General features: G+C 40.5%; 1 protein-coding gene across 1 annotated transcript in view; it reads right to left on the reverse strand.

Moving 5' to 3' along the window:
- Positions 1–22,788, reverse strand: part of DNAH11 (dynein axonemal heavy chain 11) — a 313,588-nt gene that overhangs the window by 26,037 nt on the left and 264,763 nt on the right. The window contains 8 exon segments of the mRNA XM_060020402.1: positions 2,891–3,018; positions 3,866–4,014; positions 5,187–5,380; positions 9,123–9,245; positions 12,265–12,435; positions 17,402–17,542; positions 19,455–19,619; positions 20,541–20,745. Coding sequence (XP_059876385.1) covers positions 2,891–3,018; positions 3,866–4,014; positions 5,187–5,380; positions 9,123–9,245; positions 12,265–12,435; positions 17,402–17,542; positions 19,455–19,619; positions 20,541–20,745 — 1,276 coding nt within the window.

Genomic DNA, 22,788 nt, shown 5'->3' on the forward strand with positions numbered 1-22,788 from the left:
AACAAAATCTCCTTCTAACACTCACCTACTTCTAACACCCGCCAATCACTTCTGAGATGGAGTTCTTGATACTTTTCTTTGTTACAGTTCAAACTCAATTACTAAGACTTATCTGGGTTAGTTTAATCAAGTATAAAAACTAAAGGCTAGAAATGCACCTGATCCCCTACTTCATTGTTACTGACGGAAATCTCCTCTACTCAAACTCCTACTCATTAGTATATGAAACAAACGTAAAAATATTTTAACAGTGACTTTGGAGTCAGGGAATAGAAAAATCTCCAAGTGAGCCATCGTTGTACACTGGCATTCTCTGGAATCCAGCCTGGGAACCATTCTCGAGGATACTGGCTTTGAGACTGGCTAGATTCTTGCGGCCATTTGTCCAAGGATAGCAGTGTTTGTGCGACATTTTTAGCCAATACACGTATCTTGAAAACCACCCATGTTGCCCATGAAAAATGATTTTTTTCCATTATATTAATTCACAAATCATCTGGTGTGCCTCTGAGACAAAGACCGTGCCAGTCTGCTACCTTAGCGATAGTTTTCTCTGGAGTGTGGGTTTCTGATAAAACGCCAACTAAATATCCTTAGAGGGGCTATCTCTGATCATAGTAATTGACCAGCGCAGAGTTTGGTTAGGAACTCATTAACATGTGCATACACATCATCTGCCTACGCTGACAGAATTTAATGTAAATTACAAACAATATAACAAGTTCCTATTATGCTGGGCTTCTCACTCGTCAAAGAATGCTTCTCTTTTAACTGCCAATCAAATGTATCCTAGAAACTTTCAGAAGCTGCCAAAAAGCCTGGGATAGTCTCTCCTCTCCAATTATTCCATGTGTGGAGAGAACTAGTGAAAGTTACATTCTAAGTTACCGGCTTACCACTGGAAACAAAAATCAAAGGTCTAAAATAGATACCCAAAAGGAGATCCTACACCAAATAAGGTCTTTTGAGACGTTTTTTAAGGGTAAAACTTACAACTTGCATTTCTTTTTTTTTGGGGGGGGGGGCGACGGGTAGCGCAGCATAGATATAAAAATAACAGAAACATTTTACTTTGACCACTATGTTCTCTTGAGGAGGACTGCACCCCTCCCAGTTTCTCTCCAGTCTGAGCCGCCGGATGCATGAGAACTCACAAAGTACGTTCTCTTTTGTGGGGAGAGCTCAGCATCTACCCAACGGACCCAGCAACAACTGCTATCTCTGGAAAAACAAAACCTCCACTGTTACCCGTCTGACTCTGTGAGGCTCAGAAGGGACACACCATCCCAAGTCCCCATACTGAAGTCTCATCTAAGCAGTAGGTTTTACTCTCCCAGAAGGTTATATTCTTCTTGGACACCGGGCAGTTTCTCAGTGAATCCAATTTTATTTCAAGCAGAAACGCAGAATGCATCAACCCCAGATACTGGAGACATTAAGGAAGGCCAATGTCATATTTGCATGAGGGTGGCAGTGTGGGCTAGCGGAAAGAACGTCGCCTGCTGGCGGACAGACTCTGCCACTTTCCTGCTGTGTGGCCTGAGGCCCTCCAAACCACTCTGAGGCTCAGTTTTCTCACCTTTATAATGGGATGACAATACCTCCCCTTGCAACCTTGCTGTGATGATTAGAGATAATGTATCCTACAAGTTGCCTAGTAAAGAGCCTGACATATAAGTAAGAACCTTTGGGATCACTGTGCTGCAAGTCAAATGGCCATTTCCAGACCTGCTGAGACAGCTGGTGCACCCTGCTGAGGAAGGAGTGAGCTTGGAGTTCGCTCGGCCCCTAGGTGCCCCCTAAAGCTTGCCTGGGCTCCACTGGTGCCCGGATTCTTGCTAGTACAAACTAAAAAATGTCACTCGCCATCTGGTTCTATATGAACAAAGGCACTAGCCACTGCAGTGGCTGACTTTCAACACACCCTGAAAGGAGTTCAGGGCAGAGATCAGGAATGAGGCGTTCTGTGTTCTGGGAAAATCTGGTAGAACAGGCCTTCAGATAGTTAGATATTTTCGGGAGAAAATTTTATGAGCTCAATTCCTTGCATCTTCTCATACCTAGAAGAGCACTAAAATCATGAATGGAAACATCTGCTCCTCGTGGCTAGCAGCAACCTTCAGCCGAGATGTGTGCCTGACTGCATGTACCCCCTTCACCAGAATCACATAGATACTGACCTCTCCCCTGCTACCTCTTCGGATCAGTTCCTCAGAGCTGAGAGGCTGTCTCCCAGGCTACGGTCCTCATTAAGTCCCAAATAAAACTGAATTCACAGCTCTCACGTTGTCCGGTTTTTTTTTGTTTTTTTTTTTTTTGGTCGACACTAGAATCCCCAGTGAAGGGAACCACCCCAAAGGACACTGGATTGTAGAATCATAGACCCATAAAATGTGAGCCCTAGAAAGGCGAAAGGGACCAAGTACTCAACCCCTTAATTTATAAGCAAAGGGAATAAGACACAACTAGTTACGGGCAGTCAGAGTTACGTGACATAATGAGATATGAAAAAACACTGTGTCAACTTTAAAGCCACATGCAAATGAGAGATACTGTGACAACCGTCTTAGTATTCCATACGAGCCAGTCTGTCCTCAAGCACTATTGGAGTGTTCCAGATATCCGTAAGTCAGGAGAACGATGGGGCTCCCTATAATATTTAAAATTTTCAAGCACAATGGCTAGAAAATCCCTCAAAAAATGGTAGTCATCCTTGTCAGCAGAGCTCCTTGTCACCCTTGGAGGTGTCATTACTGCTGAGAGAACGCCATGCCCCCCAGCAGCAGATCACCGTGTGCTGTGTGAAAGGCTCATTCCCGCTGGGCAGGGGTGCTCTGCACTGCCCGTCCGTGTTCACTCCCAGTGTTTTCAGGAAAACGTAATTACTCACTTGGAGTATGACCCAGTGTCCTCCTCGGGAAGCTTTCTCCAGGGCCATTTCTGCCACCATCTCCTGACCTTGTCCTAAAGACACATTGTGGAATTTTCCCGAGTCAGTTGTAAACCCAAGTCTTCTGCCTGTGGGAGGACACAACATGGCGAGAGGAAAAGTGAACCAAGGAGAGGTGAGAAGAGTCTGAAATCCTGTGGTCGGATGTCCATCTGTGGTTACTGCCGCCACCTTCCAGGTCACTTTCCTGAAGAATCCAAACTGAACCTCTGTCGTTTCAACAAGCATGATTTCAAGCTCTCAACAGCTGCCTCCTCACAAGCATTAGCAAAACCTATGGAAATCAGTTCCTCTGGTTTTGTGGTAATAAAGCTTTTGACATTTTGATAGATGGCAAGCATTGTTACCCAGCTTTACAAACTCTTGCAGGAGTAGCAAAGCATTGCCCTCATGAAAAGGAGCAACATGGGGTAGATATCACATCATTTTTTGACCGGATTGGCTCATTGGGTAAATGCAGGAGCCCCTCACCTTGTGAAGCTGTGCTTGAATCCCGCACAGTCAGGTCACAGCTCTATTAACCTGGAATTCTCCGTGCAGGTCGTGGGGGATAGTAATCCAAAGCACAAAGCGACAGTGCCTTTCACAATCAAATAGGCTTGCTCTAATGACCATTATTTAGTCACAGGGCGCACAAGATTACAAGAGCATGGAGAAAATTGCCCTCTGGCCCTCATCTAGTCAAAAGGTGGAGAACAGTACAAAAGAAACTTGCATTATGCCAACCGGAGGAATGTTCCATTTAAACATTTCTCCAGACTACAGTGTTATTAACCTTACATTTTCCATACACTCAATCTCCAACAAATGAGAAAGAAAAGAAAAAAGCAACTAAGATAACTATGAGCTGAAAGGAAGGCTGCGTTGGCGACGGGTGAGAGGCAGGGCTGGGTGGCCAGCCTCCCGGCCACTCACCGAGGATCTCTAGGTCTTTAAGGGCATCTACCCCTGGGGAGAGGATGAAGAATACTGGGGTGGCTGGGCTGCTTTCTTCAAATGCTTTAACTAAGTCCAATCTGGTTCTCTCCACATACTTCGTACCCAGTTTTTCCTCCACGAAATTCCTGTAAAAAGAATAATGCCAAAGAGAGGATCAGTGCCTCTGACCTTGAAATGTGTCACAGCGTGAATCAGCTTAAACCACAGGCACGGGAAGGAAGCAAACTATGTTTATTACACGAGATGTTTTGTAAGAATGACAATACGAACCCACACTAGATTTATGCAGTTGAGTCCGTGAAATCCCTCCCTGCTTTAGAAGCTCTGAAAATCAGAAGCCTACCTTCCATTTTGGGGGTCTACCGAGACTCTCCTCTGAGAACCATCCAAAGCCTGCATATGGCTTTGTATCCCCCAAATCCCCTGCCAGAGCCCCCGTTACTTATTAACAGTTCATTAGATTTGCCACAGTGCAATTTTCCAGCCTGTTGGGCTTCTCATGAATATACAAATGCTTTTTGGGGTGTTTCTAACACAGGGAAGCTCAATTAAGCAGGGATTATTTGCCAGCAGCATCAGATTTAGCAGAAAGTAAGGACGACTAAACAGAATTAACTTGTAAAGTAGGGTGTGGCGGGGGCTTCTGCAAAGGGAAAATAGGCTGAACAGACAAAGCCAAGGAAGAAAACCTGAGGCTAGTGAATGCTGCTGACAAAAAAGCAGCTCGCTAGGGAAGGAACCTGGGAACTCTTTGACTGTTGAATTCAAATTAGAATTAAGCACCGTATTACCATTTAGGAGCCAAAAGGGCAAAGGAAAGGGACACTTAAACCAAGAGGTAGGCAGGCATTTCTGCTTTTAAATCCTGTTGGTTGTAAAGTTATAGGACTATGAGTGAATCCACGAAAGGCATTCATTTTTTGTTTGATGTGCAAAATCTCTGGAGCCAAAGGGCCGCTCTAAATATAAACAAGGGGAATCACACTTGGGTAATGCACGTTCCTGGCCTCTGAACTCTGCCAGCTCTCTTCCTAGAATATTTCCATAGGTTCCCTGTTTCCCCTATTGCTTTCAGAATTAAGCTTTTCAGGAAGAATACGTTCAGTCTGCCGACAGACTAGCACACTGTTCAATGTTAGCAGATTTGAACACAAGTAGTGATTGCAGTATAAAAATTTCTGCAGAAATCACTTTTCATGAACATGAACCATAGACACGTCCACCAGATACTTCTAGTCCTTAAGACAAAGTGTCCTCTAGGTTAACTTGCATTTCCCGAAGTGCTAACTGCGCCCACCTGAGAGCATGTGTCATTCTGTCAGGGCGCACTGCTCTCAAAATAATCAGCTTCTGTATTAAACTTTTCTTCTTCCACCCTTGTGGTAACTTTTCTTTTTCTGGACACTCGGATTCTGCCCACTTCTTCCACTGCTTCGCTGATCCTTCCACATCTCGGTCTAGGCCTTGGAACTCTTCCATGAGGGCTATTGCCTGTAATACAGTAGGGGAACAGATGGGAATGGGGTGTAGAATAGCTTTGAGTTTGACATAAAGATGAATGTATCAAACCCTGTGTAAGTAACTTGTGCTGGATAGTGTTTGTTTCCTCTCTAGATTTACTCTGTACCCTTTCCTGCCCTGCAAAGAGGGCGATTGCTAAGGATGGCTTGAACAAAGCTCCCTGATTCTCTGGCCTGGTTGGGTTTGACCAATAGGAACCACTGGCAAAAGGGCTGGAGAAGAGAGGCGAGGGTATTTCTTCCCCAGCTCTTTCCTGTGGTGACATAGTTTGGCAGCGGCTATGTTTCTTTACAGAATGCCACAGGTTCCAAAGGTAGGCTCTCTCCCATAACTTCATTTCTCAGTAGTTTCAGTAACTGCCCCTTTTCTACCTTTTCCCATCCCCATCCCTGGTTTGTCCCCTCATCTTTATTCCCATATTATAAAGATATACTCTTTGTTCAACTTTTCTTAAAAATCACACTTTCATGTGCCATTTGTTTTCTGCCGAGAGCCTGACTGATACACAACTGAACTTGAACTTGTAATTCTAAAGTAATAATCTAATTAAAAATGCTATTAAAAAATAAAACCTAGAGCTTCCCTGGTGGCGCAGTGGTTGAGAGTCCACCTGCCCATGCAGGGGATACGGGTTCATACCCCGGTCCGGGAAGATCCCACATGCCGCGGAGCGGCTGGGCCCGTGAGCCATGGCCGCTGAGCCTTCACGTCTGGAGCCTGTGCTCCGCAATGGGAGAGGCCACAACAGTGAGAAGCCCGCGTACCGCAAAAAAAAAAAAAAACCCTAGGGGACTTCCCTGGTGGTCCAGCGGTAAAGAATCTGCCTTCCGATGCAGGGGACGCAGGTTCAACCCCTGGTCGGGGAACTAAGATCCTACATACCACGGGGCCACTGAGCCTGCTTACCGCAAACTACAGAGCCCACGTGTCCTGGAGCCCGTGCGCCACAACTTGAGAAGAGAAAACCCGCACGCCACAACTAGAGAGAAGCCCGTGCGCTGCGGCGAAGAGCCCACGCAGACAAACCAATATTTAAAAAAATCTAAACGCACTATAAAAATAAGGAAGAACATAGTTATTTTTAATACATAGAAATGTTTCTGCTTTAGAAAAAAAGAGTAGGGTGAAACTTAGCTTATGATGAGCATCTCTGAGGAATTCCAGAGCCTCAGAGAATAAACTTTTAATAATAGGATCTTCTAACAGAAAAATGGAATAAGGATTGATGACTGGGGTTGAAGAATACTACCACTTTTTCCTCTACAGCATTCTGCTCTGCTTAAACATTTTACAATTACAGTAAATTATTATATTGCTGTATAAATTAACAAAACTATTTTGAAAAAGCAGAGAAATATTATAAAAAAGAAAACAAAATAAAGAAACTAGATGCAGGTCAACTGAAAAAAGATTATTCATTGGGTTGACCAAAAAGTGCCTTTGTTTTTTAAGTAAAAATAAAGGACACATTTTTCATTTTCACCAAGAACTTTATTGAACAACGTATTCACCCTTTTGTTCTATTACCTTCTGCCATTTTTCAGGCAACTTCATAATTCCATCTTCCCAAAACTCTTATCTTTTTCAACAAAGAACTGTTCCAGGTGCCTTTTACAGTCTTCCAGGGAATGGAAAATTTTTCCGTTAAGAGAATTTTGTAAAGATGGAAATCCGAAGGTGCAATGTCTGGTGAATACGGCTGATGAATCAGAACTTCCCAGCCAAGCTGTAACAGTTTTTGCCTGGTCGTCAGAGAAACATGCGTTCTTGCGTTGTCCTGATGGAAGATTATGCGTTTCCTGTTGACTAATGCTGGATGCTTTTCATTGAGTGCTGCTTTCAGTTGGTCTAATTGGGAGCAGTACCTGTTGGAATTAATCGTTTGGTTTTCCGGAAGGAGCTCATAATAGAGGACACTCCCTTCCAATCCCACCATATACACATCACCTTCTTTGGATGAAGTAAGACCGGCCTTTGGTATGGTTGGTGGTGGCTCATTTCACTTGCCCCACGATCTCTTCCGTTCCACATTACTGTACAGTATCCACTTTTCACCACCCGTCACAATTTGTTTTAAAAACGGAACATTTTCATTACGTTTAAGAAGAGAATCGCTTGGGGAAATATGGTCAAGAAGGTTTTTTTTGCTTAACTTATGTAGAACCCATACATTAAAGCAATTAACATAACCAAGCTGGTGCAAATGATTTTCAACGCTTGATTTGGGTATTTTGAGTATGTCAGCTATCTCCCACGTGGTATAATGTTGATTGTCCTCAATTAATGTCTCAATTTGATCACTATCAACTTCAACTGGTCTACCCGACTGTGGAGCATCGTCCAGCAAGAAATCTCCAGCATGCAACTTTGCAAACCACTTTTGACACGTTCGATCAGTCACAGCACCTTCTCCATACACTGCACAAATCTCTTTTTTCATTTCGGTTGCATTTTTACCTTTCTGGAAATAATAAAGCATAATATGCTGAAAATGTTGCTTTTTTTCTTCCAACTTTAATATTAAAATGGCTACACAAAAATTCACCAATTTTGAATAATTAATTAATTTCCTTTTGGCTTTGTTGGGTCTTCATTGCTGCACGCAGGCTTTCTTTAGTTGTGGCAAGCAGGAGCTACTCTTTGTTGTGGTGCGTGGGCTTCTCATGGCGGTGGCTTCTCTTGTTGCAGAGCACGGGCTCTAGGCACGTGGGATTCAGTAGTTGTGGCGCACAGGCTCAGTAGTCGTGGCTCATGGGCTCTAGAGCACAGGCTCAGTAGTTGTGGCACACGGGCTTAGTTGCTCTCCGGCATGTGGGATCTTCCCGGACCAGGGCTCGAACCCGTGTCCCCTGCATTGGCAGGCGGATTCTCAACCACTGCGCCACCAGGGAAGCCCCAGATTCACCAATTCTGATAAGTCTTTTTTAAAATTAATTAATTTATTTATTTATTTTTCACTGCGTTGGGTCTTCGTTGCTGCGAGCAGGCTTTCTCTAGTTGCGGTGAGCGGGAGCCACTCTTTGTTGCGGTGCACGGGCTTCTCATTGCGGTGGCTTCTCTTGTTGCAGAGCGCGAGCTCTAGGCACACAGGCTTCAGTAGTTGTGGCTCACGGGCTCTACAGCGCATGCCCCGTAGTTGTGGCGCACGGACTTAGTAGCTCTGAGGCATGTGGCATCTTCCAGGACCAGGGCTCGAACCCGTGTCTCCTGCACTGGCAGGCAGATTCTTAACCATTGCGCCACCAGGGAAGCCCGATAAGTCTTCTTTTTAAAATGCACACTGATATGACAGCTGTCACATACAATCTAACAAAATGGTTTTGAATGAAGTTAAAGACAACTAAGTGCTACCAGAGCCATTTACAGAAAAAAACGAATGAACCTTTTGGCCAACCCAATATATTCCTCGACTTTAACCAAAGGTCCTATACATTATACATATTTATTAACAACTTTCCCATCCATAAATAGGTCACAAGTTCCTTTACTTCCAAATAAGAAAAGGGAAACTAGTAGATGTTTGTGGAAATGTAAATTGGTGCAGCCACTGTGGAAAAGAGTATGGGAAGTTCTTCAAAAAATTAAAGATAGCATATATCTACAATGGAAATGGTGTATATCACCTGTTATTTTTTAAACTACATTTCTACATCTTAGAGAACAGAGATTTGAAACAAGATTTAGCAATTGAAAAATCATGTTCCTAACATACCTTAATAGCGCTCCATGACTGATTAGTTAGGAAGTCAACAGGACTCTTGTAAGCATATTCAACTGTGAACCGAAGCAGGAAATCCAATTCAAGAGGATCTATCTCTTTCTTTCTCAGCAAAATCTTGAGAGTACACAAAATTGAAAAGGTCATTTGGCTTGCATCAAAATCGAGGATGCAGTCACCACTTAATAGATATGATTGAACAGACAGAAGTAAGCCTTCTGAGAATTCCTATAGATATATATCTGCTCTGTAGTTGAAATAAGGAATCTCAGATTATGCTCGTGATCTCAAAATCTTGATTGGAAATCGAATAGCAAATAATTACGAAGCCTGGTTTATTTCAATTTTAATACCCGTGCTTATTAGCAGCATATTTGAAATATGCTTTCATATTTAGCCTTCTACCGTTAGAGCAAACTTGTCTTGAAACTTGTTATACAAATTGAGAAAGCCTCAGATGACAATGGATTGAATTACTAAACAAAAGGTAAAACTAGTATTGTAAGTTAGTCCTGGTATAGAAATTGTATCCAATAAACTGCAAGATGTATAAAAGATTTTTCTTATATGGGAGATTATGCTGAGAAAAACTGGAAATTGCTCTTTTACAGATACAACTAAGCAAACACATCACGAACTGAAACTTTAGACATTCTGGTTACAGAATTGTTAAGGAGTCCATAAAACACTTGAGTGGAGGGCACAAATGACATATTTCTAATTTCCTCATAAAAACTGTAAGACCTTATAAAATTAAGCAGGTAAAATGTTTGAGGTTTGTGCTACTTAAAAATTCTAGATATTTTCAAAATGCATTATGGGTGGTAACATGTATCAAAATATCTTATTGGATAATTTTTCTTAATTCAATTTGATTTATTTCAACACACAAGAAATTGTCCAAATATATATGAAGCTTTGACTTATGTAGACTGTCAGTATTTCAGATAGATTATAATTTATCTAGATATTCTAAAAAGAAGTTTTAAATAGATGTGCACGCATGTGTATGCATGTCATGTTTTATCATCCCTGGTCCATTACTGTTCATGAACAATATGTATAAACACAAAAAATTCAGCAAAACCCACAAATAATCTGATTAAAAAATGGGCAGAGGAACTGAATAGGCATTCTACCAAAGAAGGCATACGAACGGCTGACAGATAACATGAAAAAGTGCTCAACATCACGAATCATCAGGGAAATGCAAATTAAAACCACATGAGATATCACCTCACACCTGTTAGGATGGCTATTAGCAAAAAGACAAGAGACGAACAAATGCTGGTGAGGATGTGTACACCGTTGGTGGGAATGTAAATTGGTGTGGCTACTATGGAAAATTGTATGGAGGTTCCTCAAAAAATTAAAACTACAACTATTACAGAATCCAGCAGTTCTACTTCTGGGTGTATATTCATAGGAAATGAAATCACTATCTCAAAAAGATATCTGTACTATGTTCATTGCAGCATTATTTACAATAGCCAAGTCATAAAAACAACCTAAGTGTCCATATATGGATGAATGGATGAAGAAAATGTGGTATATATATGTGTGCGTGTGCGTGTATAATGTATACATATGTACACACATATATACAATGGAATATTATTCAGCCATAAAACGAAGGAGATCCTGTCATTTGCAACAGTAAGGATGGACCTTTAGGGCATTATGCTAAGGAAAAAAGTCACACAGAGAAAGATAAACACTGTATGATCTCACTTTTATGTGAAATCTTAAAAAACAGAATCACAGATACAGAGAACAAACTGGTGGTTGTCAGAGGTGGGTGCTGAGGGGTGTAGAAATGGATGAAGCTAGTCAAAAGGTATAAACTTCCAGTTATAACATAAGTCCTGGGATGTCATGTACAGCACGGTGACTATAGTTAACATTACTGTACTGTATATTCGAAAGTTGCTAGAAGAGTAGATCTTAAAAGTTCTCATCATGGAAAAAAAATGTAACTATGTACGGTGACGAATGTTAACTACACTTATTGGGTAATCATTTCATAACATATACATATATAAGATCATCACACTGAACACATAATACGTCATGTGTCAACTATATCTCAATAAAATTGGGAGAAAACTGAAAAGAAAAATTTTGTTTTGTAATGCATTACTCCTGTTTATCACATACATTATAAAATGATTACACCCATATATTACTTTTTTAACCCAAAGGAATCTATTAATACCAAAAGTATTGAAAGAAGTGCTAATTTATCACTATTAACAGCAGGTATTTTATTTTATTTCATTTTATTTATTTTTTTAACATCTTTATTGGCATATAATTGCTTTACAATGGTGTGTTAGTTTCTGCTGTATAACAAAGTGCATCAGCTATATGCATACATATAGCCCAATATCCCCTCCCTCTTTCGTCTCCCTCCCACCCTCCCTACCCCACCCCTCTAGGTGGTCACAAGGCACCGTGCTGATCTCCCTGAACTGCGGGTATTTTAAAATGCCTTCTTTGAGCAAGGCACTTGGGAGGACACAAAAGAAATGACATCTTTCATCACAATTTGAACTGATAGAAAAAGTTATACAGTAAATGAACTAATAAAAGGACCACATTCTTATTTCATCTAGGAATGTGGTCCTCAATGTTTCTTTCTCATCACGGGCACTTTTATTTAAACAGAATCTATTGCAGAAGTCCACATCAAAAAGAGTAAAAGGGTAGTAGGTCTCACTGAAGTTAGGAGCGTGAAATGTGGAGCTCCCTTCACGCATTCACTGTTTTTTAAAGGGGCTCTGAAAATCTCCTAGGGGCACTCAGATCTGGAAAGCTGAGCTTGAGATTCTCTCCAAGGAACTCCCCGGCAGTACCTGGGAGGTCTGTACAGGACCTGGGAAGGTGAGGCCAATGTCTCATTGACCTGTTTTTCAGGATGACAGCTGATGTGGCTGCCCAAAGTGCAAACCCACCCAAGCCAGTGCACCCTGACCTACTAGCAGTTTGTCATATGCCCAAGTTCCCTCTGCGAAACGGAAACTCTCCTCATGCTGCGAAGAGCTTCCAAAAAAACTTCACTTCAGCAGCAGTACATAATAAACAGAGATGCGTGACTTTGGTTCTGGGGCTGCTTTTGAGTGACCGATTTCCTTACCTGAAAAGCCATCTGGGACAGGAAGGTGAGTTTGTCCTTCTCAAACAGCGCCTGGCTGGTGTAGAGGAAGACGGCGTGCGTGATGCTCTCGGTCAGGACTGAGATGCGTCCCGGCGTGTCCTCTACCTTGTCAGCCTGCTCGATGGCTCTGTGGAACAGCATGTTGAAAGCCTGGGGAATACAAGTGACCGTTAAAGGGTGACAACTGGTGGCTGGATGTCTAGCTAGTCTCAGGCACACAGGCTACAGTTTATCTATGGGGAGAGAGAACAGGACGGGTTTTACAAGGATTCTGTGAACTCTTAGAACAGCTTCTGGCACATGGTAAGTGCTCATTCAAAGTTTGCTATCATTACTATTATTTTTAACATTATTTCATAAAATCTACCTACATTTCCTCCCTGACCAATTGAATTGCACTGTCCTCTCTTCTTCTACCCATGCGCTTTTAAAAAATTTATATTTTTATTTTTAATTGTGGTAAAATATCCAAAGTGTAAATTTACTGTCTTAATAGTTTTAAGTGTACCGTTAAGTAGTATTAAGTATTTTCACACTGTGGTACAACCAATCTCCAAAATGTTTTCTTCTTGAACAACTGAAACACTGTTAAACAACAACTCATTTAAAAAACTCATTTAATTATAACTCCCTATTCCTTCTCCCCCCAGCCCTTGGCAATCACTGTTCTACATTCTGTTTCTATAAGTTTGACTGCTCTAGATACCTAATATAGTGGAATTATACAGTATTTGTCTTATTGTGACAGGCTTGTTTCGCTTCATATAATGTCTTCAACGTTAATCTATGCTGTAGCATGTGTCAGAATTTAGCCTTCCGTTTTAAGGCTAAATAATATTCCATTGTGTGTACGTACAACATTTTAATTTATCTGTTCATCCAGTGACGGACATTTGGTTTGCTTCCACTTTTTGTCTGTCGTGAATGATGCTATGAACATGGGTGTACAAGTATCTCTTTGAGACCATATTTCGATTGTTTTGGGTATACGTCCAGAAGTGGAGCTGCTGAATCATATGGCAATTTTTTTTAAAGAACTGTCATATTGTTTCCCAAAGTAATTGCACCATTTTACAATCCTACCAACAGTTCAAAAGGGTTCCAATTTCTCCAGATAGCTGCCAACACTTGGTATTTTCTTTCTTTCTTTTCCTTTTTTTTAATCTTGTAGCTATCTTAATAGTTGTGAAATGGTATCTCATTGCGATTTTGATTTGCATTTTCCTAAAGATTAGTGATGTTGAACATCTTTTCAAATGCTTGTTGGTCATTTGTATGTCTTCTTTGGAAAAATGTCTATTCAAGTTCTTTGCCCATTTTTTAACAGGTTATTTTTTGTTTCTATTATTCCACCCATGTACTTTTGTGATCCCCTTTGATTATCTTGTTCTTTTTAAAATCACTCAATATTTCTTTCTTACTCCATTTTATGCCTTGGTAACAATGGGGCTGAATAGATTTTTACATATATCTACATATATTTAAACACATAGGTAAATATATCTAAATATCTATATCTATAAATAGATATAACATAAAATATTAAAATTTTTGACTGGTGGACAGGGGCCAAAGACCACAGACTGATTGGCCTTGAATTACATATATTTGACTGAAAGTAAAACCCTACAATGACAGACATATAGTAAATATTAGTAAGAAGGTATTAACAAAGTACTCATTTAATATTTACATTTTAAAATCAATTTTTAATTTACACACAATAAAATGCACCATTAAGTATACAGCTCGAGTTTTGACAAATGTATATACTTCCGTAACAATCCCTGCAATCAAAATGTAGAAACGTTCTATTCATGTCACCCCCCACCAGAAGTTCTCATGTGCCTCGCTGCAATCCGTTCCCACCACGACACCTACCCCTGCCCACTGCCGAATGTTTCTGTCACACCAGATTCATTTTAGGATCATATAAGTATGTACTTGTAGTACTTTGTTTTTGAGTGCACATATGTTTTCATTTCCTTTGGGTAAATATTTATAGTAAAAATTTTAGGATCATTTTGTAAGTGTATGTATAACATTATGAGAAACCAACAAATTGTTTTCCAAAATGGTTTTAACACTTTGCATCCCCACCAGCAACATGAAAGAGTTGCAGTACCACATCGGTGCTAACACTTGTTACTGACAGTCTTGTAAAATCTTAGCCATTCTACTGGGTATACGGTAATACGTCATTCTGCTTTTACTTTGCATTTCTCTGATGTCTGCTGAGCATCTTAAAAATGTGCTTGTGGGCAATACTTATGTCTTAGTATACATGCACAAACCTTTCTATTTTTTTAATTTCATTGTCTTACTATTGAGTTTTCTATTCTGATATAAGTTCTTTGTTAAACATGTGTATTGGAAATAACTTACTGGTCTATGGCTTGTCTTTTCATTTTCTTCATGTCTTTTCAAGACGATAAATTTTTAATTTGATAAGGTGCAATTTATCAATTTTTTTCTTTCTCTGGTATCCTAAGAATAAATCTTTGCCTAACCCAAAGCCCAAACATTTTCTTCTATTGTTCTCCTAGAAATTTTATAGTTTACCTTATTCATTTTGAGCTCATTTTGTATCTAGAGTAATGTAGTGGCTGAGGTTCTTTTTATTCCAAGTGGATATCCAGTCGTCCCAGCACCACTTGTAAAAACTATCCCCTCCTCATTGAATTGTCTTGGCATTCACTGCAAAAAATCAGTTGACCATACATTTGTGGGTCTGCTGCTGGACTGTCTATTCTGTGCCATTGATCAGTGAATGTTTCTTTAGGCCAATCAGTGTAATAAGTCTCGAAATCATGTACTGTAAGTCTTCCACATTCGTTCTTCTTTTTCATTATTTAGTTATTTTTTAAATACTCTGCATTTCTACACAAATTTTAGAATCAGTTTGCCAATTTCTACAAAAAAGCCTTCTTGGATTTTGATTAAGACTGAATTAAAACTATAGATTAATTTGGAGAGAACTGAAATCTTAATAATATTGACTGCTCCAAGCCATAAACATGGTCTCTCTCACCATTTAGTTAGACCTCCTTTAATTTTCTTAACAATGTTTTGTAGCTTTTAGTATACAGATTTGTATTTGTTTTGTTAAAATCATCCCTAAGAGTTCCAAGATTTTGGATGCTATTGTAAACAGTATTGAGGTACTACTTTTATTTTTCAGTTGTTTGTTCCTCATATATAGAAATACAATGAATTTTGTATATTGACTTTATATCCTGCCATCTTGCTAAAAACTCACTTCAGCTTTTTTGTAGATTTCTTATGATTTTCTACACACCTGGTCAGGTCATCTGTGAAAAAAAAAAGACAGTTTTTCTTCTTCTTTTAAAATTTCTGTGTCTTTTATTGTATTACTTCACTGGCTATAACCTCCAGTGCAGTACTGAATAGAAGTGTTAAGAGAAGATATCATCATTTTGCTCCTGATCTTAGGGGAAAGCATTCAATTTTTCAACATGAAGTATAATGTTAGCTGAAAATTTTTACAGATGCCCTTTATCACACAGAGAAGTTACCATCTATTCCCAGTTTGCTCAGTTTCTTTTTTTTTCTTTTTTAACCAGGTGTTGAAATTTGTCAAGTTCTTTGTCTGTATCCATTGAAATTATTATATGATTTTTCTCTTTTTTATTCTATTAATCTGAAGAATTACACTGTGTGGTTTTTTCATGTTTAACCAACTTGCATTCCTGGCATAAATCCCACGTGAGCATAATAGATTATGCTGGCGGGGGCTGCTCTGTAGTTTTCTTTCCTTGTAATACCTTAGCCTAGTTTTGGTAGTTGAGTATTCCTGGGCGGTTTAATTTTTCTCCTTCTACCCTGCAGCTGTTCTAAAATCCAATCCCACTGTGCTTCTCAGAATTTCTGCACGTGTTTCACATTACTAGACACTCGCTAGTTATTCGTGCCTCTTCCTCTTTATTTTTCCCCATATCCAATCCATCTCCAAGGGCTGATTATTCTAGCTTCAAACCATAAGTCTATTCACTTCTGAGTCTTCTGCCATCATGGCAGTCATCTGCTTACAGCCTTTCAATGGCTTCTTTTTGCCCACACGCTATAATCCAAACTCCCCAGCATAGACCTCATGTGATCTAGACCCTCCTACCTCTCAGGACTCATGTCTTTCCATCTTCTCCCTCTCTCATTACCCTCCAGCCACATAGATTCATTCACCTGGAATCTCGAAAACTCTTTCCCATCTCACACATCCTTTCTTTCTCCAAACACTCTTTACATGGCCAAATCCTCTGTAACCTTTAGGAATCAGCTATAATCTCACTTCCTCTGAGGCCTTCCCTGAGCCCCCAGTAAAACAGCCCCTCCATCCCTACTGTTCTCTCGCATTGTATTTGTCACTTTTATACACACACACACACAACTACACATCTCCACTCATATCCGTGTTTTCCAAACTGTACACTCAGTAACCAGCACAGCATCCGGCACTATCATTGATCTCAATAGCTGTTTGTTTAAAAACTGAATGATAGAATGAATGAACACTGCCCAGAGGCAGAATGGTACAAAGTAAAGAGCATAGGCTTTGGAATCAGCCTTTGGTTCAAATCCTGACTCTTACAATTATGAAATGTGAATTCTTTGGCAATTTATTTAAAATCTGAACATGTTCGTTTTTTAAATAGGGATATAATAGTATACTTTAATGAGATGTTTCAGGCATAAGATGCACCAAAGTATGAAAGTGCCTTGCATGTAACAGTGGCTCAATCAATAGTTATTCTCACTTTTTATGAAATCTTTTTATGAAACATGTACACTTTCATAAGGAAAGTAGAGGAGCCTCCAGGAGAATTCCCTTATATATATTAAACTCCTTAAGACTCTGCTTAAGAACAAAAACTATGTACTGTGATGTTGCATAGTTTAATTATCTCAAAGCCTTACTGAAAATTATAAATGAAAGTTACTGAGAAAAGTGAGGATTTTTTCTTTGTCTTGTTTTTTTTTGCTAGCTAGGTCCTGGAGACTCCTTACTGTATGCACTGATTGCTTAAAAATAAATTTTAAACTTCCAGAAACAAGTTGAACTCCTCAAGTTTAAATTTTTTCTTAGTCTAGTCATCATTACCTTCAAAGAGAATTGATAGATGGGGTTGATTTTTCTGAGGTCATTAATAACAAAATAAAGCAGAGATGCTCTTGCTGCCACTGGTCTGTAACACTGTCGGGCCTCGTTGATTTTTCTTTCATTTTCTTTAGCTTCAATCACCTACGGTGGGATCAGACAACATAAGTAACTTACTCGTCATATTGTCTATGTGATGAAAGGGACATATCTGAAATGAGAAATTAGTAGTGTTAAAATGGATAACATGTATGGCATCTCTGTGCTTGGGCTTTTCTAAAATCATAAAATTCATATTTTAAAGTAATCTTTTTATAAGCTGAGTTTTAAGTGAGAATGGACATAACTCTAGCTGTGTTCATGATAACAGAGTAAACAAACCTGATTGTTTTTGGTTCTACAGAATTTATTCTGAGTAATGTCACCTTCCTGCCTCCCCTCTCTCTTTCGGGGGTTAATAACCCAGCTATATCACCTCCCAGGGATAGCTCTGGAAAGTCTGCTGGGTCAATTCAATGCCAATAACTTTATTAGTCAACAAGGTATACAAAAGCAGCCAAGGTCAGTAAAATACCCAACAGCCGTGCTTACTAAAAAGCCTTTATAGAAAGACTCGTGACTGCCTACTTCTGACTTTGCACCAGCTCATCCATATGCTCATATAGTTCCATTCAGTTTATCTTTGTATGAGCCTCTGGGTACATTCAGAGTGATAATTAAACACGCACACCATCATCAACTAACATATTCATTTTTATTCAAGACACAAATCTCTTCTGTCTAGGATTACTGCTGGTCCTACGGCTTTATAAGATACAGTATTTGTCCAACCTTTTTTTTTTTTTTTTTTTTTTTTTTTTGCGGTACATGGCCCTCTCACTGCTGTGGCCCCGCCCGCCGTGGAGCACAGGCTCCAGACGCACATGCCCAGCGGCCATGGCTCACGGGCCCAGCCGCTCCGCGGCATGCGGGACCCTCCCGGACCGGGGCACGAACCTGTGTCCCCTGCATTGGCAGGCAGACTCCCAACCACTGCGCCACCAGGGAAGCCCATGTCCAACCTTTTTTTTATAGGCTTGATTCATCATACTTGTATGTAAAAGAAAATAAAGAAAATGTAGAGGAGAGAGGGAAGTCCCAAAATGGCAATATATTAGGAAGATAGGAAGAGACATTTTAAGAGACGGTGAGAAGTTAACTTCAAAGCTAAGACCTAATTTACTTAATTGCTCTAATCTTTACCATTTAGCAGCCACCTGGAATTCACTTACTTAAAAGGATAGAGTAACCTGGGATTCCATTTCCTCGCTTAAACTAAGACAAATATATTGGATGTGTGGTGACACAGCCTTGGCTGGGTAATTAATAGATTACTTAGTAATGAGGATACTCCAGAAAGCAAATGAGGGTTCCTCTCATTTTGAAACATCAGCATTTTAAGGGCTAGTGGCCATTTGTGAACGTCCAAGGTGCATGCAGAAGGCACACTGGGACACATGTTGGACATTCAGCAGGAAGTCGACTAAACGAACATTTTTTTCTAGCTTTTAGGAAATGTCACTTTCCCAGGGGAATAATGCATTTGAGAGCAGCAGGAGATCACCCCTGGCTCAGTCTCCCAGCACTGAAGGCCTGTAAACAAAACTTCAACTCTAAGTATTTCTCTAAAATGTACAATAGACCAGGAAGCCTGTGGTGAGACTGTAGGATGTCGGTTTCCCAAAGGAGGCTAAGCCTTTTAAGGTTTTAGACTACATAAGCCAGCAGGGCCCAATTTTCTTCAAATTTAGTCACTCAGGAAAAAAATAATAGCCTGACAGAGTCTAATCTGAAAGATTGGATCTTTGCTGTGTTAGGAGAAGCACAAGTTCAACCACCTCTATCTCCATTCAGAACCCCACACAGTCCACTTTTTAAGGGCAGTTTATGAAAAGACCTGAATTCCACGAAGTGTCAGTACTCTTAGAGAACGGCCAAGTTGGATTACATTTTCACCCCGAGCACTTCATTCAAATAGAGCATTAAACCCTGCCAGGCAGCCTTTGCCTTTTCCTACCTTGCACTCTACCTCTGCCGCGGTGGCCTTTGCTCTCTCCAGGCTCTCCACCAGTTTGGTGTCATCTAGAAAGCTCCCCTCTGCCTCAGAGAGACGCAGAAGGAGGTCGTCCTCCAGATACTTCAGCTCTATCTTAAAGTCATTTTGGTGCTTTGTCAAAACCAACTAAGGCAAACCAAGCAAAATGTGAGAAAGGTGATTAAATTCATATTTTTAAGCAGAGTTTCCTTAATCATCAATTTCATGCAATCATATATGATGAAACACACGTAGCATTAAAATTGTACTAATCAAAAAATTTTTTAATTCTTTAAAAAAACATTCAGAAGGCATGGTAAGAGCTGGTTGCATTCCAGGGTCCAGAGCATGACCATATATCATTCATTTAACCTACAGGAAGAAACTTCTGGTTTCTGCTTCAAATTGAAAGACAGAAAAGTCATTATTTCCATCCTTACACAGGAAAAAAGCTAAACATAACAGCCCTTACTTACCCATCAGAGAACTGAGGTCACGGGGCAACTGCCACCCTGAAAACTACAGAGATGGGAGGATCCAGACAATCACGGGTTCTCAGGAACATTTAAGTAGTAATCAGCTAATTCCTAGAGGCAGAGCTTGAGAGTTCAAAACTCCCAGGGGCCCAGGCAATCACCTGGGGAGAGGAAGCCTGGGGAACATTCCTCTATAACCTGGGCAGAGAGAAAGAGAGCCCTCTCTACCCTGATCAGAGGAAGAGATAGCTCTCTACCCTGGGCAGAGGGAAGGAGATCCCTCTCTTCCTTCTACCCTTCCAGGGCACGGACCTGCTTCTCTAGCCCTGCTTTCCATGACTAGTATGCGTCTTTGCCTGCCCTAGTCCCCTGCATCAAGCAAGACCTACAACTAGCCCATCTCCTGTGGCACAATCCTAACTACTTATCAGAAGTACCCTTGAGCTGCTACTTGACTGTTCAGATACACCCTCAGTTTTCTCAATTAGACTGAAAGATCCTGGAGGGCAGGCATCCCATCTTACACTCCTGTGTCTGGCACTATAATCTGTGCACTGAATAAGTGTTGGGGGAATGATTTCACAATTTTTACCTTACGTTTCTCCAAATCTGGCCTTTCAATACTGACAACCTCTGCCAGCAGCTGGGCTTCCAGACCATCTTCTGTGACCGTGAAATTGAGGAGGGTTGTCTGAGCTTGCAATTCTGGCTTATAGTGAGGATTTGCCAGTTTTGTGTGAAGGATAAGACGAAAGCTGTGGTTAAATTCACACTCTTTATCCCCAATCTTGATGTACCTAAAGGGGGCATAACAAAGACAGTCAGGAGACTCTCAGGCACCATAACTGATATGAAGGTGTCACTCCATTCCTGTATTCTAGTAATGTATACAGGCCATAAAACCAGGTGATTTATGATTCTTCATCTACTCTCTGTTTCCCTAAAGTGCAAGAGGAGGAATAGAAATGATCCACGAAACTCTATATGATTATGTTTCCTTACGTGGAAAACAGTGATAATAGTAGTACTCACCTCAGAGTGTCACTGTAACAGTTAAACACAATAAATCATATAAAGAATCTATAACAACAAATACTTGCTTTATTTACTATATTATGCTTTCTGTGATTAATCTTATATTAAACATTGTTATTCTTTAAGGATAAACTGAAATGAGTATCTATGCATTTGTGTGTGTCTATACATATATATGTGTGTATATACATACACACGTAAAATTTATGTATATGAAAAATACACACAGACTTGTCCGTAAATATGCTTAATTTAAGCCACTTAAAATTAGGCAGAAGTGATTCTTTTTTCTAAGCCCCTGTCATGTGACTATGAGTAATGGTAACAAAATTTTCAATAAAAATAAAAAACATACAAATTCCTTGGGCACTTTACTCAGTTTTAATACTTTTGGCACTGGCTCAGAAGCAAACTTTAGGAAGCCTGTTGTGTGGGATGCATGGACAGCATCCTTGCAAGCTCCGTCTCACACAGGGGTGGGCTCTCAGCGACCACGCTTCTTTTTGTGTCCCTGTTGCTCTGGCCACGGGGACCCAGGAGCAGGTATTTCATCTGAGCTGTTCCAACAGAAGTAACCTTTCCTGGGATTTAGTATTGGGACAGAGAGAAGGGAGAGTTGGAACTGGAATCTCTAAGCTCGTGTTGAAGTCACTCTGTCTTGCTGGTGAACCAAGCAGCAGAGAAAGACCGTCCTGGTTGCCCAGAAAAGAAGAAGTAAACCAGTATTCAGATGAAAGAGTAACACAAAGGAAGCATGTTCTGGGCCTCCTCCCCTCTTCCTTGAAGCCTGGCTGCATCTTCCCCTCAGTTGCCATGGCACCCTGCAGCCTTCTAATAGTCTCTGTTCTGCTTCACCTAGATAGATGTGGTTCCTGTAATTGCAAGCAAAGCTATGAATGAATGCGGTCTCCCCCGCCGAGGGGAGGGCCTGATTTTTCTCTACCTCAGATGCTGGTAGCTAATCCCTAAAGATGTTATCACCTGGGCTCCCTTGCCCTCCGGGTTTTGGATGGGCTTGGCCAATGGAAGAACTGGTGGGAGACAGCAGTACAGGAGGAGGGAGAGGTCCAGAGGATCTTGCCAGCTTCAAGGCCATGGTCTGGTGAAGGCTATGTCCTGCTATGACCCGTTCCATAGCTCTGCTTAGAGGACCTAGTAATACCTTCAGGCCTACAGTCAGTAAGGGCTTCCTGCTGCTGCAAATCCTATGTAGCCTTAACACCTCTACTGGGGTCCCTTTACCCTTTGCTCTGCAAATTCTTTTTGTAAATAGTCACTATGTTAACTCTATCAAACAATTCCAGCCTACTTTGTGGTCTTTTTCCTGCCAGGAACCTGCTATGAGGCTCTAGCCAAGGGGAAGTTATTTTTGCACTCATGCATCAGACAGACAGAAGCCATGAACTCTGGAACTTCTCAAATTCTTCCATCAAAGTGGCCTGAACTGCGCTGGAGTGAAAATTCATCTAAGGACCCTGGGAGCACGGCTGAAGCAAGGAGTATCTTCTCAGTCTCCTATTTTACCTTAAATACTTACTAAAATTCTGAATTCTTCCCTATTTAGTGTATATTTTCATTATGGAGGTATCATCATGACAATGATAAGAATGTTACCCAAAGCCCATATTGTTTTAAATTTAAATATAGTGTTTTAAATAATCATGAGGGAAAAAAGTGACTACTTATCTCACTGACTTATGGGAGAGATGTTACCTTCCTAAATTTATCAACTTTGGTAAATTGGATCAATTCAAAAGAAAGACACTGTATAGTAAGTTCAGCATTCAGGCAATGCTGAATCCTCT

The sequence above is a fragment of the Delphinus delphis genome, chromosome 9 (assembly GCF_949987515.2).
Source record: "Delphinus delphis chromosome 9, mDelDel1.2, whole genome shotgun sequence".
Lineage (NCBI taxonomy): Eukaryota > Metazoa > Chordata > Mammalia > Artiodactyla > Delphinidae > Delphinus > Delphinus delphis.